At 39.2% G+C, this 14,208-nt stretch overlaps 1 protein-coding gene across 8 annotated transcripts in view; it reads right to left on the minus strand.

Moving 5' to 3' along the window:
* Positions 1 to 14,208, minus strand: part of phactr4b (phosphatase and actin regulator 4b) — a 51,421-nt gene that overhangs the window by 29,165 nt on the left and 8,048 nt on the right. For 2 of the 8 annotated variants that reach the window (XM_022673684.2, XM_022673685.2), the window contains exons 2-3: positions 12,122 to 12,228; positions 10,727 to 10,771 (exon numbers count right to left, since the gene is read on the minus strand). In XM_022673684.2, the coding sequence (XP_022529405.2) occupies positions 10,727 to 10,739 (13 nt within the window). In that variant the 5' untranslated portion in view covers positions 10,740 to 10,771; positions 12,122 to 12,228. Of the gene's footprint in view, positions 1 to 4,981; positions 5,290 to 10,726; positions 10,772 to 12,121; positions 12,229 to 14,208 lie in introns of those variants that run through there. The other 6 variants (XM_022673682.2, XM_022673681.2, XM_007251759.4 and 3 more) reach the window with 3 other exon arrangements.

The raw sequence follows: 14,208 nt of genomic DNA on the forward strand, positions 1-14,208 counted from the left end.
TGTGCACACACACTCAGGTCCAGGGCAGAAGGAATCAGGTGTGTATGCTGTTCTCCTAAGGGGAGAGAGAGAGCGTGTAGATAGCTGTATCACTGTTTTAGAGACAGGCGTGAGGCCTGAAGCAGCTTGTGTGGTTACGTAAGAGAAGCTCCGCTGGGACGACTCCTGAGGAATACCACCCTCCCTCTCCTCTTCCCTCTCATGATTGCGCTCAACACCCCCTCCCCCTCCAACCAGCAACACTGCCAGGAGTACTGCTAAGTTGCATCTATTCAAAACAACAGGATCACATGTCCAGCGGTGCTAGCTGCTAACGTTACTTAAACCATTAGAACATTTTACATCTCAGCAAAAGTCTCCCCAGGGAAACCAGCAACGGAAGCCAAGGCTATACAAGTTGTCATCTTTATAGCTTAGCTTCACTATATTGTGTTGCTGTAGTAGATGCTGGTGAGCAAAATGAGCCGTGGTAGCCGTAAGCGAATCCAGCAACGGCAAGGGCAAGCTTAACTAGAGACTGCCGTAAAAACAAAGAGTCTTGTATTGTCAGACGAAACCTAGCCGTACTGTTTGGCTGGTCAGCTGGATGAGAAGAGTAAAGGGGCCTGCCTTCAAAAAGAGACCCTCAGCTGTGTTTTCTGTCTTAACTGAAGAGGACATTGCGCTCTCTCTCTCTCTCTCTCTCTCTCTCACTCTAGACGGAGGGAAAACAACCCAGCGATCATTGGGATTCAGGTTTGAAGCTTCTCTCCATAAATAAACTATGTTTAAGTTGGTGAAAGAAGAAGCAGCTCAGCCCGCCCAGGAGACAAAAATGTGTGATGTAATGGTGGGAAGTGAATTCCAACACCAACATTCCATGTTTGAAGTCTAATCTAATAAAACGCAATTTCTACTACAGCTTATTTCTCAGGGGAGGAGCATGAAGTCATACGGTGCCGGGAAAGTGCTCGCTTCTTCTCTGAATTCCTAAATTTGTGCTCATCTTAAAAACACTGAACGCCACTGCGCCGAAAACCAAAATCTAATAATGAATAAAAGGGACCCTGAAGGAATAAAAAACAATATGAGAGACATTTATGCATGCATTAAATTCATTAGAACTAATCTAAACCCCCTGTGTGCAAAAGTAATTGCCCCTTCTTTTCAATAGCTGATTACACCCCCATTAAAGTAATAACGTTTGTGTTTTTTAATCAGAAATATACAACGCTGTGGAGTAGGGCTGCACGATATATGGTTTAGGCATCGTCATCACGGTGCGCGCATCCGCAATAGTCGCGTCGCAGGACGTGATCATGTCGAAAGCTGTGCACCTCAGTCAGACACAGTTTTGCGCAGATATTTCCAGTTACAGCTGAATTCAAGCTTTTAATCCAAGAAAAACGCTCTTATTTACCTTTAAAAAGTCATTTAAATGCCTGGTTAAAGTGCCGATTACTGTTGTTTTGCTGTTTTATTGGGTTTTGAGTGCTTGGCGCTGACTCAGCTTTTGATCAGTCCAGACGCGAGGCAGTGCACAGGTGGGGGCGGGGCTGGTGATGTCATGAGCCCTGCATTGTTTAATATCATGATATATATAATCGAAAAAATTATATTTACAATGTATTTTTTTCAATATCGTGCAGCCCTACTGTGGAGACATTTTGGCCAACTCCTTCTTAAGCTTTAGGTAAATTACAGTAATTCAACAAATGTTCCAGTTCCTGCTTTTTCAATAGTGTTTACATCAGGACATTGACTTGACCATCACAAAAGCTTAAATTTAGTACTTTATTTATCCACTATGAGGCAGGGCTGCAACAATTTGTTGACTCGTTTTTTTGTCGACTGGAGATTCCATTGTTGGCTCCTCATTATATTGTTACTAGAATGCACTACACACAGTGCTGTGGGCAGAAACCAAAAGGCGGAGAGTTAAAGGCAGCTCACTCACTCTGGATACCAAAAGTGACAGACACAACAGATTACATACTTCTCATTAAAAATCAGGATATTTCACATATAACTGTCTTCAAGCATTTAAATCCCACTTCCAGCTGTTTTTTTTTTATCATTTTAAAGCAATAGAGTAAGCTAGGAAAAAGCACAGTACCTAACCCACACGTGCTTCAGCTTCAATTAGCTAAGTAACCTCTTTTTTTAGACTTATAGGTACATTTTTCCATGAGGTATCTGACTGGACAAACTGCTCACTGCCAAGTTTAAGATTTAAAAGCACAAAGTTACATTTAGATTGGAAAAGGCTGGTCTAAATAAAGAGTGGCCATGGTCTAAGGCACTGAAAAGGCTTGCTCATCACTTATTCAGAACACTGTATTACACAAACTATTGTCAACAATCACAATCAGGGCAGAACATTTCCTACACTGAATCTGCTCTGGAACAGGACATTTTGAAAAGAAAAAAAAAAGGAGACCACTTCAGTTTCTGAATCAGTTTCTCTGATTTGTTGTTTAATGTTTAAGTAAAATGAACAATTGCTGTTTTGTTCTATAAACTACAGACAACATTTCTCCCAAATTTAAAATAATATTGTAATTTAGAGCATTTATTTGCAGAAAATAAAAAAGTGGCTGAAATAACAAAAAAGATGCAGAGCTTTCAGACCTCAAATAATGCAAAGAAAACAAGTTCATAATAATAAAGGTTTAAGAGTTCAGAAATCAATATTTGGTGGAATAACCCTGGTTTTTAATCAAATGAAAACAGTTTTCATGTGTCTTGGCATGTTCTCCTCCACCAGTCTTACACACTGCTTTTGGATAACTTTTTTACTCCTGCTGCAAAAAAATCAGTAGTTCAGTTTGGTTTGATGGCTTGTGATCATCCATCTTTCTCTTGATTATATTCCAGAGGTTTTCAATGGTAAAATCAAACAAACTCATAGTTTTTTGGTGGTCTCTTATTTTTTTTCCAGAGCTGTATATTTAAGTAAATGTGTTTCATCACAAAATTCTGTTAAAACTGCAGGGTTAGACTGAAGACTGGCTATATAATAAACTTGCCTTTGAGAGACAAGTCTCAGAACACTTCAGAAAGAAACTTCGTTGTGGAAAAACACAAGAGTTTAGGTGATACATACACATCACTGACTAGAAATCATTAAACAATGGAAGTAAGCAAAATGCAACATCCATGAAAATCCGAACAAAAACGTTTATTAAGGTCCTTTCTGTATGTGATTTAGGGAATCTTTCACAATTCTACAAAACTAACTGTGATAACGACTCAAACACAATTTAGTCATCTCTAATCACTTCAGTCAACAAACCACACAAAAACACAAGAGAAACGAGATAAAGTCAGCACTTTGATCATGGTCTCTATACCCATAAACAAGCCAAAGAACATCCTGACCGCTGGAAATTAGTTTCCTTCACAATTCTTAAAAAACGTGTGTGAAACTTAAGTGAAAGCAAGATGAAAACCCAGATTGTTTGAAAGTATCACAATGGCAGGAACTCAAGCCCCAAACAATTCTTAGACATAAATACTCCTGAGGACAAAGTCATTCAAAATTAGGATTTTAGTGCTGAAGCAAGAAAAGCAGCAACATCTGCTGATTCTACAAACACTTGCAAAGAGCAGCAATTACAGTTCAACATTAAACATTTTTAGAGCTCTTAAAAATGAAACACACTATTTAAAGGATAGAAAAGAGTGTGGAGTCAGTCTAACAGTATATAGCAGTATATAGACTGAAAAATCATCTATGCTTGTGTTTTTTGTGTTCTGTTTGTATGTAATACATAAAAAAGAAAAGGTTTAAAGTCTTACTTACTTACTGAACGGTTTCCTTAAAGACAGAATGAGAGAGGTGTGTTGTCGCAGAGATTTGACAGAAGCCCTGTTTTTTATCTTACTTTACACACAGAAAACTCCACATTCCTGGAGATGTCTTGAGCAGCCTGCACTATGGGATGATAAACACCCCTCCCCCAGCTGTTGCTGATTTATCTGAAAACCAACTGAGCTTTTTTTAAATACAATGTGTGAACATTTTATCACAACACATCAACAAAAACACATCACTTCCCACCATGTTTGTGTTCTAATTTCTACCATTTTACTTAAAGGCTACAGGTGTGGGGGTTGCCAAGTTGTTTTCAAAGAGACCTTTATAATCAATACACATGCTGCTATCCCAGTAGTCAGTGTATAAGTTGTTAGGTGTTATCCTGTGAGTGAGGTTGAACACTGGCCAGTGTGCTCATGGCAAGGCAATGTGAATTATGTGTCAGATCGAGTGCCGCCTGCAATGGATGGGGCATTCAATTTACATAGTTGTGTTGACATTTAATATTCTTCAATCTAAAGTATCAAGTGTAGCAGAAATAAGTTATAGAGTGCATTAACATGCACATTGGATAGTGCTGCAGAAAGTAGTAATGATCGTAACCAGACGTTTCTGGCTAGAATTGTCCATGTGTGCAGACACACATTCACCGTTCAACGTAGGAGACCATAGACTTTGTGAAACGTACTATAACGTACTATCTTTAACATGGCAAAAGTCATGGGACACAATGCTAGTGCCATTTTGGGATGTCAGCGTACTTTCTACACACCCAGAGAGAGCAAGACCAAACCAATTGTGCTCTTTCAGGGCTCTGGCAGCTGATGGCAAGCTGCATAACTGGGATTCAAACCAGGGATTTCAAAAATCGTAATGGAAGCTTTAGACTGCTGGACCACTCAGCGTCCTGTTTTTGCTCATATTAACTGGTCTAAGATACAAAGGCATCTTACTAAATAGACAAAAGTACGGTCACATTGACTTACATTTTTTTTACTTAAATATATGTGTATTTGAAACTTTTATGAAAGGTACAGATTCAGCACTACAATATGCATTTAGAATAGCGATTCCTTTTCAATACATTAAACATAAAAACATATTAAATTCTTCTTCCTTAAAGCTATAACTTTAAGGGAAACGAGATTCTGTTACAGAGGTATTAAAGCGCACGTGACTCACCATTGTGTGTACTGAAGTTCTGAGCAGCAGTGTCCAGAGAGAAGCTCTGTCCCATGCTCGAGGCCCTCACGGCCTAGTGTTCTGCCCTGCCCAGGAACGGGCACACCTCCTCTCTGGACAACAACAGGGTCCACCTGCTCAACTCTGGCTTGTTCTAAAATTTCCAGTTAAAGGGTCTCTAAACCAGCCAGTAAGGCTGTTTGGCGAAGGACGGGAAGGAGAGACAATCCGTTCGTCTGTCCGTCCGTCCAGGCCACTGATTTTTTACAGCTCTCCTTGCTTCTCTCAGTTTCTTACTCACCAACATTACCTCCCTTCTTCGGTCCTGGAGTCCTTCACTCCTCCCTCCATTTCTCCCCACCCCTTTCCTTTACACTGACCCTGCCTCCCTGTCTCCCTCTCTCTCTCTGTGACTTTATAAATAAGCCTGCTGATCAGTAGGACTCCAGATGGATGCCTATCATTCCAGAGAGTCAGGGTCAAAGTGCAAGAAGTGCGAGTGTGTGTGTTAGTTAAGAGAGAGAGAAAGAGAGAGAGAGAGAGAAAGGGGAAAGGCGAGGGAAGAGATTAAGGGGCTACTCTGGTGAAAGACTGAGAGCCACTTAATTAGAACAATATGGTGAGCAGCACGAAGAGTGGAGTGGAATCCCACTGATTCATACAGAGGGAAGAACAAAAGAACTGAGGTTTGATGTTTTCGTACGGATCAAAAACGGATTGCAGCACAGGACATACAGAAAATCATTCTTATTTTAATTCATGTGTTTATTAAAGTCAACCTGAGATTAATACTAGTCATATTAAACAAAAACAATCTTTTTTTTCATTAAAATATACTGACTCTAAAATGCACTTTTTTATTATGCCACTATTATAAGCTCGGATAGAGAACATAAATAAAAATATATGTTATTTTTTACCTCTATTTCCCAGCACCCCCATTTATCACTTGAAATGCAGAGAGCACTTTCCTATAGGGTATCCCTTATATCAAAAACCCTTTGGGTGCCTATTTAAAAAATATATATATATTATTCACCTGGTTTAAGGTACACTGTGAAACACAAAACCTAAAATGGTTCTCCTTGATGTGTTTTTTAAGTCAGCTGAACAAGAAATATTGGATTGCACCGTAAACTATAGCAAACTACTCACCTCAACTCACGTTATTAAGTTTCTTGTTAAAAGTTGGTTTAACTAAATCATCTGTGTTGGCAAAATTTACACATTTTAGTTAAACCCTCATCAAGGACAATTGAGGCTCAGTTAGATCTTCAGTTAAACGGGATCTACTAAACAATTAGAGTTTTTCCATTTAATGTTGGTCATGCTATTTCCATATTGGGCTTGTCCTCCCACCTCTCACTCACCATCAGTGTGTAGTCGATCCCCACAGGCTGCTGCCTTCTCTTGGGGTTTAAAAATGTGTTATACAATATTCAACTGCCTGGCCACAGTGTTGAAGGCTATAAGAGCAACTTTGCTGCATTTTGTGTTGCTGAGTTTGACTATACGCTAGCTGGATCCAGCTGGTCATATTTGCATTACTGCAAGCTAATATAAACAGTTGCTAACTTAAATTAACAAAAAGTATAGCACTGTGCTCATTATGTGAGTTTAATTTGTTAATTGTTAAATTAAGTTAATTATTTTAGTTGTTTTAGTTTAGTCCTAGAATAATGAGGCCAACTAACAACACAAAGTGAATTTTGAAGCTGTTGAGACTTAATAATATCGTTTTTATGCATATAAAAAAAATAATTATCTGAACTGAAGATTTCTAATTGGCACAACTCTCTTATTTTTTTATTCAAAAATCTAGTGCAGTAAGTTGCCTAGAAATTTTGAGTTCTCAAATGTTTTCATTTTTACAGTTTAATCTTTTGTAAATGATCCAAAGTACTTTACTTTTTCTCCATTTTTGTTATGTCTTGGCTACAATAAATGTTGCCAAATGGTTGGTATTGTGTTGCTACGTGGTCGTTATGGTATCCCAGGTAGTTACTATGGTGTTGCTAAATGACTGCTTAGTGGATGCTATGTTATGTCAGGTGATTGCTTTGGTGTTCTTGTTACTAGGTTGTTGCTATAGTATCCTAGATGGTTGCTGTGGTGTTCCTGTGTGGATGCTAGTTGAGAGGTACAGTGAGTCATGGTAGTGCTAGCTGGCTGTGAGGCAGCTGCTATTGTATCCCAGGCGGTTGCTCAGGTGACTGGTCAGGTGTTTAAGTTATCAGTTTGTTACCTTATGTTGATGTCAGGGTGTTAAAGTATATTTATCATTTTAGCATAAAAGATGAAAAAAAATTCCACCTCATTCATTTCTATACGGAAAAAACTTTGTTGCTATGAAGAAATTCTACATCTAATTATCTAAAAGCTGTATAAAACACTGGCACTGGTATAATGTTGATCTTTATAATGTTGAAACAAAAGTGAATAAACATAAGTGCTTATTATAGGACTACCAGAGCTCTCGACAACCAGACAAAATCTAAATCTGTCAAATTATTTAGTCTAAAAATGTTAAAACTCTTTCTAAGTCTGTTAGGATTAATATTTATTTAATATGCTTTGACAGAGAACATTCTAACAACAAAAAAGCAGCACATCCATTTCAACTGGACCATAATCATTTAAACTCCTGCATAAAAGATGTCACCAGTTTTCTGCCTCCTACAGAAAGCAGCAGGTAAAACCCCTCTAGTGGTTATTCACTGGAAGTCCATGCACACAAGGTTATCCAGCCCATTAGAGGAAATGGGTGTGAAGCTGAAGCGTAGCTTTATAACATGATCACATGACAGACTAAAATTATTGGAGGGGGATGCTGCCTTACATGAGTAATATGTCTCACTCCCTCTAAAAGCCTCCACTTCACCCACTCAGTGATTTGTTCTAAGCACTTAATTGACTGATTAATTACAAGCAGTGGGGGAGCTCCCACAGTATTTCACAGGCCTCAGCCCAGCGAGAGACAGGCAAGGAGAACGGGAGGAGGAGCCAAAACACACACACTGTACTACCCAGCAGTAAAAAGCTGCCCAGTATAATTCCCCCCCCCATCATTCTATCAATTTAATTCATTCCATAAAGTTACTGATCTGAAATGTGAACTCGTTTGGCCTCGACTCGTAAAAGCGTCCAGCTCCAGGTTGGAGGCTAAGCACAGATACCATCAGAAATGGAGCAGGCCTTCAGACAGACCAATGGCGCACATGAGGGAGAACAGAGCCAAGAGAACTGGGAGGAGTGCAGAAGAGGAGAGAGAGAGAGAGAGAGAGAGAGAGAGAGAGAGAGAGGATGAAACAGTCAGCCTGCCAAACAACAGAAGAAAGAAGGTCTGCTTCATGTTTAGCATTTGAGATATGTTATGATATTTGGATGCTGGAAACGACATTGACGTTTCTGTTTCATGTTTCCACACACTTTTCTCTTCACCAGTGCTTTTCACTCTGTGGAACGCAGTTGGCAGCAGCAGTACTGATCGGGGCCAAAGTTTTATTATTATTTTCTGTTCAGCTAAATGTATGAAGTGACAACTTATGCAAATTGTTTTATGTACTAAAACATATTTAGGTCAAGCTCGATAATTGGTTTGGCATAGTACAATCTCATGATTACAAGGCTAGTTGTGGATAATCAATCAAGTTACATTAATATTGGGAATCTGAGATAAATATGTCCTATAAGTAAACCATGAATCAATTTATTGTAGGCTCAAGCAGAAACAGTGTACAAAACCCTGCTCTACAATCAGTGTTTCATAAGGTTCACCTGCAACCTATGTCTAATATACCTCATTGAGTTAATACACTATTTAGGACTACGGACTCATAACATTTTTTTCCCCAATTGAGTACAAGTATGTTTATTTTTGCAATTGCCAATACCTACTTATGTAACAGTGTAGTTGTTAGTGTAGTAGTGCAATGCAAAAGTTAATTTGTTAATTGTGTTGCATTATATAAATCTGTTTTCTCCTTTTCTAAACAAGTATTTTTTTAAAACCTTGTTTGCGATTATGTATGGGAAAGCGAGTAATTAAGCATGAGAATTGATACTCATGCATCTTCAATCTGTATTGAACTAAAAGTCTTCAGAAATATTCTACATTTTCAGTAGCACAGTTTGGATCAGTTTGTTCATGTATTTCAATCACACATGATTTTACTACTGCTAGGGTAATTTATGGCTAGAATTACACTACTGAGGTACTTTTATGATTAGAACAGAACTGGTAAGGTGAGTATCTAGATAATTGCATTATGTTTTGTTGATTTGTCTGCAGGGCTACTCAAAATATTCATAAATTGTAGTTTTGTATAAAGCCACATTGAGACCAAAGAAAGCAACAGTAGATTGCATGTTACACAGAGAAAGGCAGTCAGTCTTTAAATTTGGTTTATTGCTATCCTTGACCTGTAGAGCTAATAATTCCCTGTTTGTGCAAAGATAGAACACGGAGTCAACTGATAGCAAGTGTGATAAGTGATGCTGACTGTATCGTTTAATTGAATTTATGCAAGTAAAAAGCATAAAAGTGACCTTAAATCTCACCTTTTTATCTCTCACTCCAGCAATACACATATGGGCAGGAGATTTTGTAAAATTAAATAGCATTTTATTGCTTACTTAAATACAACAAGCTCTCACTATACATTTCTATTTATTTCTACTAATCAAAAAGTGAATAAAGGTTAAGTCTTAAACCACAATAACTACACAATCCATGGATTAACATGCCTGATGTAAAAGAAAGCAGGCAATGCTTGAGGTTTAGATACAACAACAAAGAGTCGAGCACAAACAATCCTTTCTTTCCTGCTGCAACTATAAAATCCCCAAACCATGCAACAATAATGCTGCTCTGAGGCGAGAGAGCACGAGAGACAGAGAGAGAGAGAGAGAGAGAGAGAGAGAGAGAATGCAATGAGAATGCAAACAAGAGTGAAAAAGCGAAAGAGAGGGGGAATAAAATAAATAAATAACTAGATCGCTATAATAACTAAATCCAGATCTCAAACCTCAACCAAGTTCAGAACCTACACTGGTAATACACCCACTGTTCCAGACCAAAACTGAAAATGTGTTCTACTGGAAATAAAGCAACTCGTGTGCGAGCCACGGCCCTATTTCTCTGTGTCCCAGTTACAGCGTCTACACAGGGGCGCTGGTCCAAACACACAGAGCCTGCTGGTTGGTTCTGCCCAAGCCCAGAACCTGTCGCTGCTGTGACCTGGAAAACGCTGCACGAGGAAAGGGACACACAAAGGTCTGATGTCGCCTAGCAGCTTGATAGAATTGCTTTTCTGAGATATGAGATACAAAAGCACAGTCTGTAATGTAGAACCTTCATATGATTATTTCCCTGACGCTCAAATTTGATATGAAATTGAATCAATAGAGCTTTCCAATGCAATAACAAAGACAAATAACCTATGCTTGTTCCAAGAAAGCATGGGAAGTGATCACGCTTGTTAATGTTCACGGACACTGCATGTCGATAAAATGAATGAAGATTTAGTATCAAATGGCTATCATAATGCCACAAATCCAGTTTTAACGAGAGGTCTATTTCCACAAAGACATGTTCCGCACAAACATATATCAATATGCCTGATGTACACCCAAGGTCTCTTCAGCATGATAAACATTCAACAAGCTCTCCTCAGCCATTCGCTCCCCTCTGTGACAAAGCAAGAACACAAACCAGGGCCCACGCTTCGAGAAATAATCACTTACCCCGATTTTCCATCACAGAGTCTGACACGAACCACTGAGTAGATCCTGCGGGCAGAAATGAAAAGCAGAAGTTAATGGAGCTTAATCAGCTTGACAAATTACAGAAGTAGTTATAGAACTGATTGTATGATAATATGGATGCTGTGGCTTGGAGTCCACACTGAGTGGGGCATAAGCTTAGAATTAGTAAAGAAAAAAAAAGCTATAGCAGGCCATGTAAACAGGGCATGCTTTCATTCATGAGTTTTAATGCCAGTTTAGGTGAAGGTACTCTTCCAAATAATCAAATTTACTATGGTATTTAAAACGACAATGTTTCAGGTTTACAATAACTCATAGGTATGAAAAGGATTTATTCCAGGGCCATCTTATTTCAATCAAGAAAACACTTGATTGAAACATGTTATTAGAATGTGAATAGGATCCCTAAAAATGTTTGCTACCATATTTTTTGGTTTATAAGGCGCACCATCACTAAACATCTATTTTCTTGTTAAATTTTCATAGATAAGGCGCAACGGATTATAAGGCGGTTAGCAGCGCTAGCCAGCTGCGATTAGCAGAGCTAGCCAGCCACGATTAGCAGCACTAGCCAGCTGTGGTTAGCAGTGCTAGCCAATGCCGCCCAATAGCGGTAGACTGAGAACCCCTAAGTGTTCCGGTAACCAAGGGAACTATCACTATTAACTAGCAGCTAGTCTACCAAGTGTGAATGCATTTACTGTATTTTTCAAGCAAGCTACATGGGACAAACCGCTAGCTGATAGTGGGTTACCGAAACACTTAGGGGTTCTCAGTCTACCGCTATCGGGCGGCATTGGTTAGCACTGCTAACCACAGCTGGCTAGTGCTGCTAATCGTGGCTGACTAGCCAGCTGCTATAATCCGGTGCCTCTTATCTATAAAAATCAACAAGAAAATAAACATTTATTGGTGGTGCGCCTTATAAACCAAAAAATATGGTAGCCAGTATTTTTAGGGATCCTATTAACATTCAGGTTTCAGTCTGACTAATCTGAGACACATTTGACTGAAACACATTTGACCCAGCACTGTACAGCCATTATTACTGGTGTTTTGGTCAGACTTAGAGGAGGTTTTGGATATTAAATGCATCTTGGAGAGATGGATGTGTTTAAACTGCTATAACATGGGGTTCTACCACTTCACACCAGCTCCTGAAGTGGTTTGAGCGATCACATTTGTATCAGTTTTGAGTGCATCTAAGGCATGTTTACACTTGGACTCAATGCAGATGAAGTAAACTAGGTCAAATAGTCTTATATGAATAAGACACAATTAATGAGTTTACTCTTAAAAAAATGGCCCCAGGTTTGAATTACTATGTCACCCACAGCCAATGAGCATTAAGAGTGGATAGCAGTAGAAACGTACAACGTAGAAGGTCATTGGCCTTGTAAGGGGTTGCTCGTCCTCAGTGTGTCCAGTTCACAGGTCTTAGACCAGCAGATAAGGCTCATGAGCTCTTGTCCACAAATGACCTACATGAGAGAGAGAGAGAGAGAGAGAGAGAGAGAGAGAGAGAGAATGAACTGAATAAACAGGGACAGAGAACCACTTAAGCTAGCACACAGAGACAGGGTGATCACAGGCTAATGGGAGTCATCAATAAAGCAAGACATGCTCAAGTGGCCCCATAAAGAAGCGTAATGATTCAGACTCAGGCGTCGTACAATGTCTAAATAATCCAGGTTCATTTACACCACCAGAACCGCCGGAACATTAAAACCACATGTCTAATATTGTTATGTAAATCCCCCTTATGATACCAAAAACAGATTTGACCAATCAAGGCATGGACTTTTTAACAAACTGGGATACAGCAGCTTTTCTGTGGACTGGTCGAAAATCCCATCAATTCCTTAAGCATTGACTCAACATGTTGTTTTCCCTTCACAGCTGTACATGTTTATCCTTCTGCATACCTGTGTTCATGACTCTATGTCACTCTGCAGTTTAAATCATGAAGGCGGGAATGTCTGGGCAGGAACACGAGGTACGGCAGACAATTACAGCTACTGTAGTCCACGATGAACTGTTACATTTATGAGGAGGGGTGTCTCGGGCAATGGAGCAGGGTATGTGTGGAATCAATGCAGAAACATAAATTGGCCTTTACCCTATGTACCAATAAGCTTTAGGTGCCTATAGCAGAATTTTACACTTACCAAGTTTTTGCACAATGTAAAAATGTACATTAAAACATGTATGGGGGGGGGGGGGGGGGGGGGACATTTTCAAATATATGGCGACATTTCAATCCATAAGTGCATAACAGTATTATTAGGTACTGTTTCATTATTTTTATTCTTATTTTATGCTTATTCATTACGTTTCTGAATACATACAGCCCCATGTACAGCCTATACTGGCCTTTATTGATATACTGATTTATACTATACTATGCTATACTACACTATATTAGCCCATATTTCCTTATATATGTATATATTGCACACACGTGTCAGACTGGTTGGTCTGGAGATGTTTTGTCCCTGTCAAAGTCAATCAGATCTGTATGCTTAAATCATTTTCCTTGCTTTCAGCACATTAATCTTTATTAGTAAGGAGACTGAATCAGATTTTATGCATTTCACTTCACTTCACTTCACTTCCCATTAGTGGTTTAATGTTGCGGCTAATCTGTGTACATAGGCCTTTATAAAAACAAATGAACCAAGATAGCAGATAGATTTCCTATATTATTAATTTTCAAATTCAGCAATTTTCTATATTATGTATATGGTCAGAAGATACCTTGATAACGAAGCCAAGATTAAACAAATTAAAAACACAAAGAAATCACAGAAGAAGGACTGAAGCTGAGACAACATGTCAAGCTGGACAGTGACAAGAACAAGGACACAAGTGACAAAGAAGAGAAGGGGTAGAAGATGGAAAAAGCAAAAGAGTGAAGAAAAGGAAGAGCGCACAAGAAAGACAAAAAAAAAGAGAGCAATTCAGAGTGAGAAATGCTAATGAATATCTCCCGAGTCAGAGCGATCGATTGGAGGGAGACAGGCAGCAGTGCTTTTTCAGCCCAGTTTCTCTCTCTCTCTCTCTCTCTCTCAAGTCCAATCACAGGAGCAGATCAGAACGAGAACAGGACGCTGGAAGAAGACCAGCCCTATTTAGCTCACTCTCTCTGCATGACTCATGGAAGGTGCAATCAATTCGCTAGACTGGGTTTCTATTTTTTAAAGCATTTCAGCATTTTAAACAACGGTTTAAAACCATTTTGGCTCACAACCACAAATGCAGTTCCAACCGGGTGCTTCTGTTTGAAGGCCTAGTGCTGTGCTGAGAGAAGAGCATAGGTTTGCCAGCTTATTTTAGTGTTGCTAAGTCGAGCAGATCTGCTGAAACTATGGCCTCTTTCAGGGAAAATGAAGGTCAGGATAAGAATATAGGTTCTGCATCCAGCATGTGTGAGGGGGTGGGGGTATACTGCATTGTTATAT

The sequence above is a fragment of the Astyanax mexicanus genome, chromosome 6 (assembly GCF_023375975.1).
Source record: "Astyanax mexicanus isolate ESR-SI-001 chromosome 6, AstMex3_surface, whole genome shotgun sequence".
NCBI lineage: Eukaryota > Metazoa > Chordata > Actinopteri > Characiformes > Acestrorhamphidae > Astyanax > Astyanax mexicanus.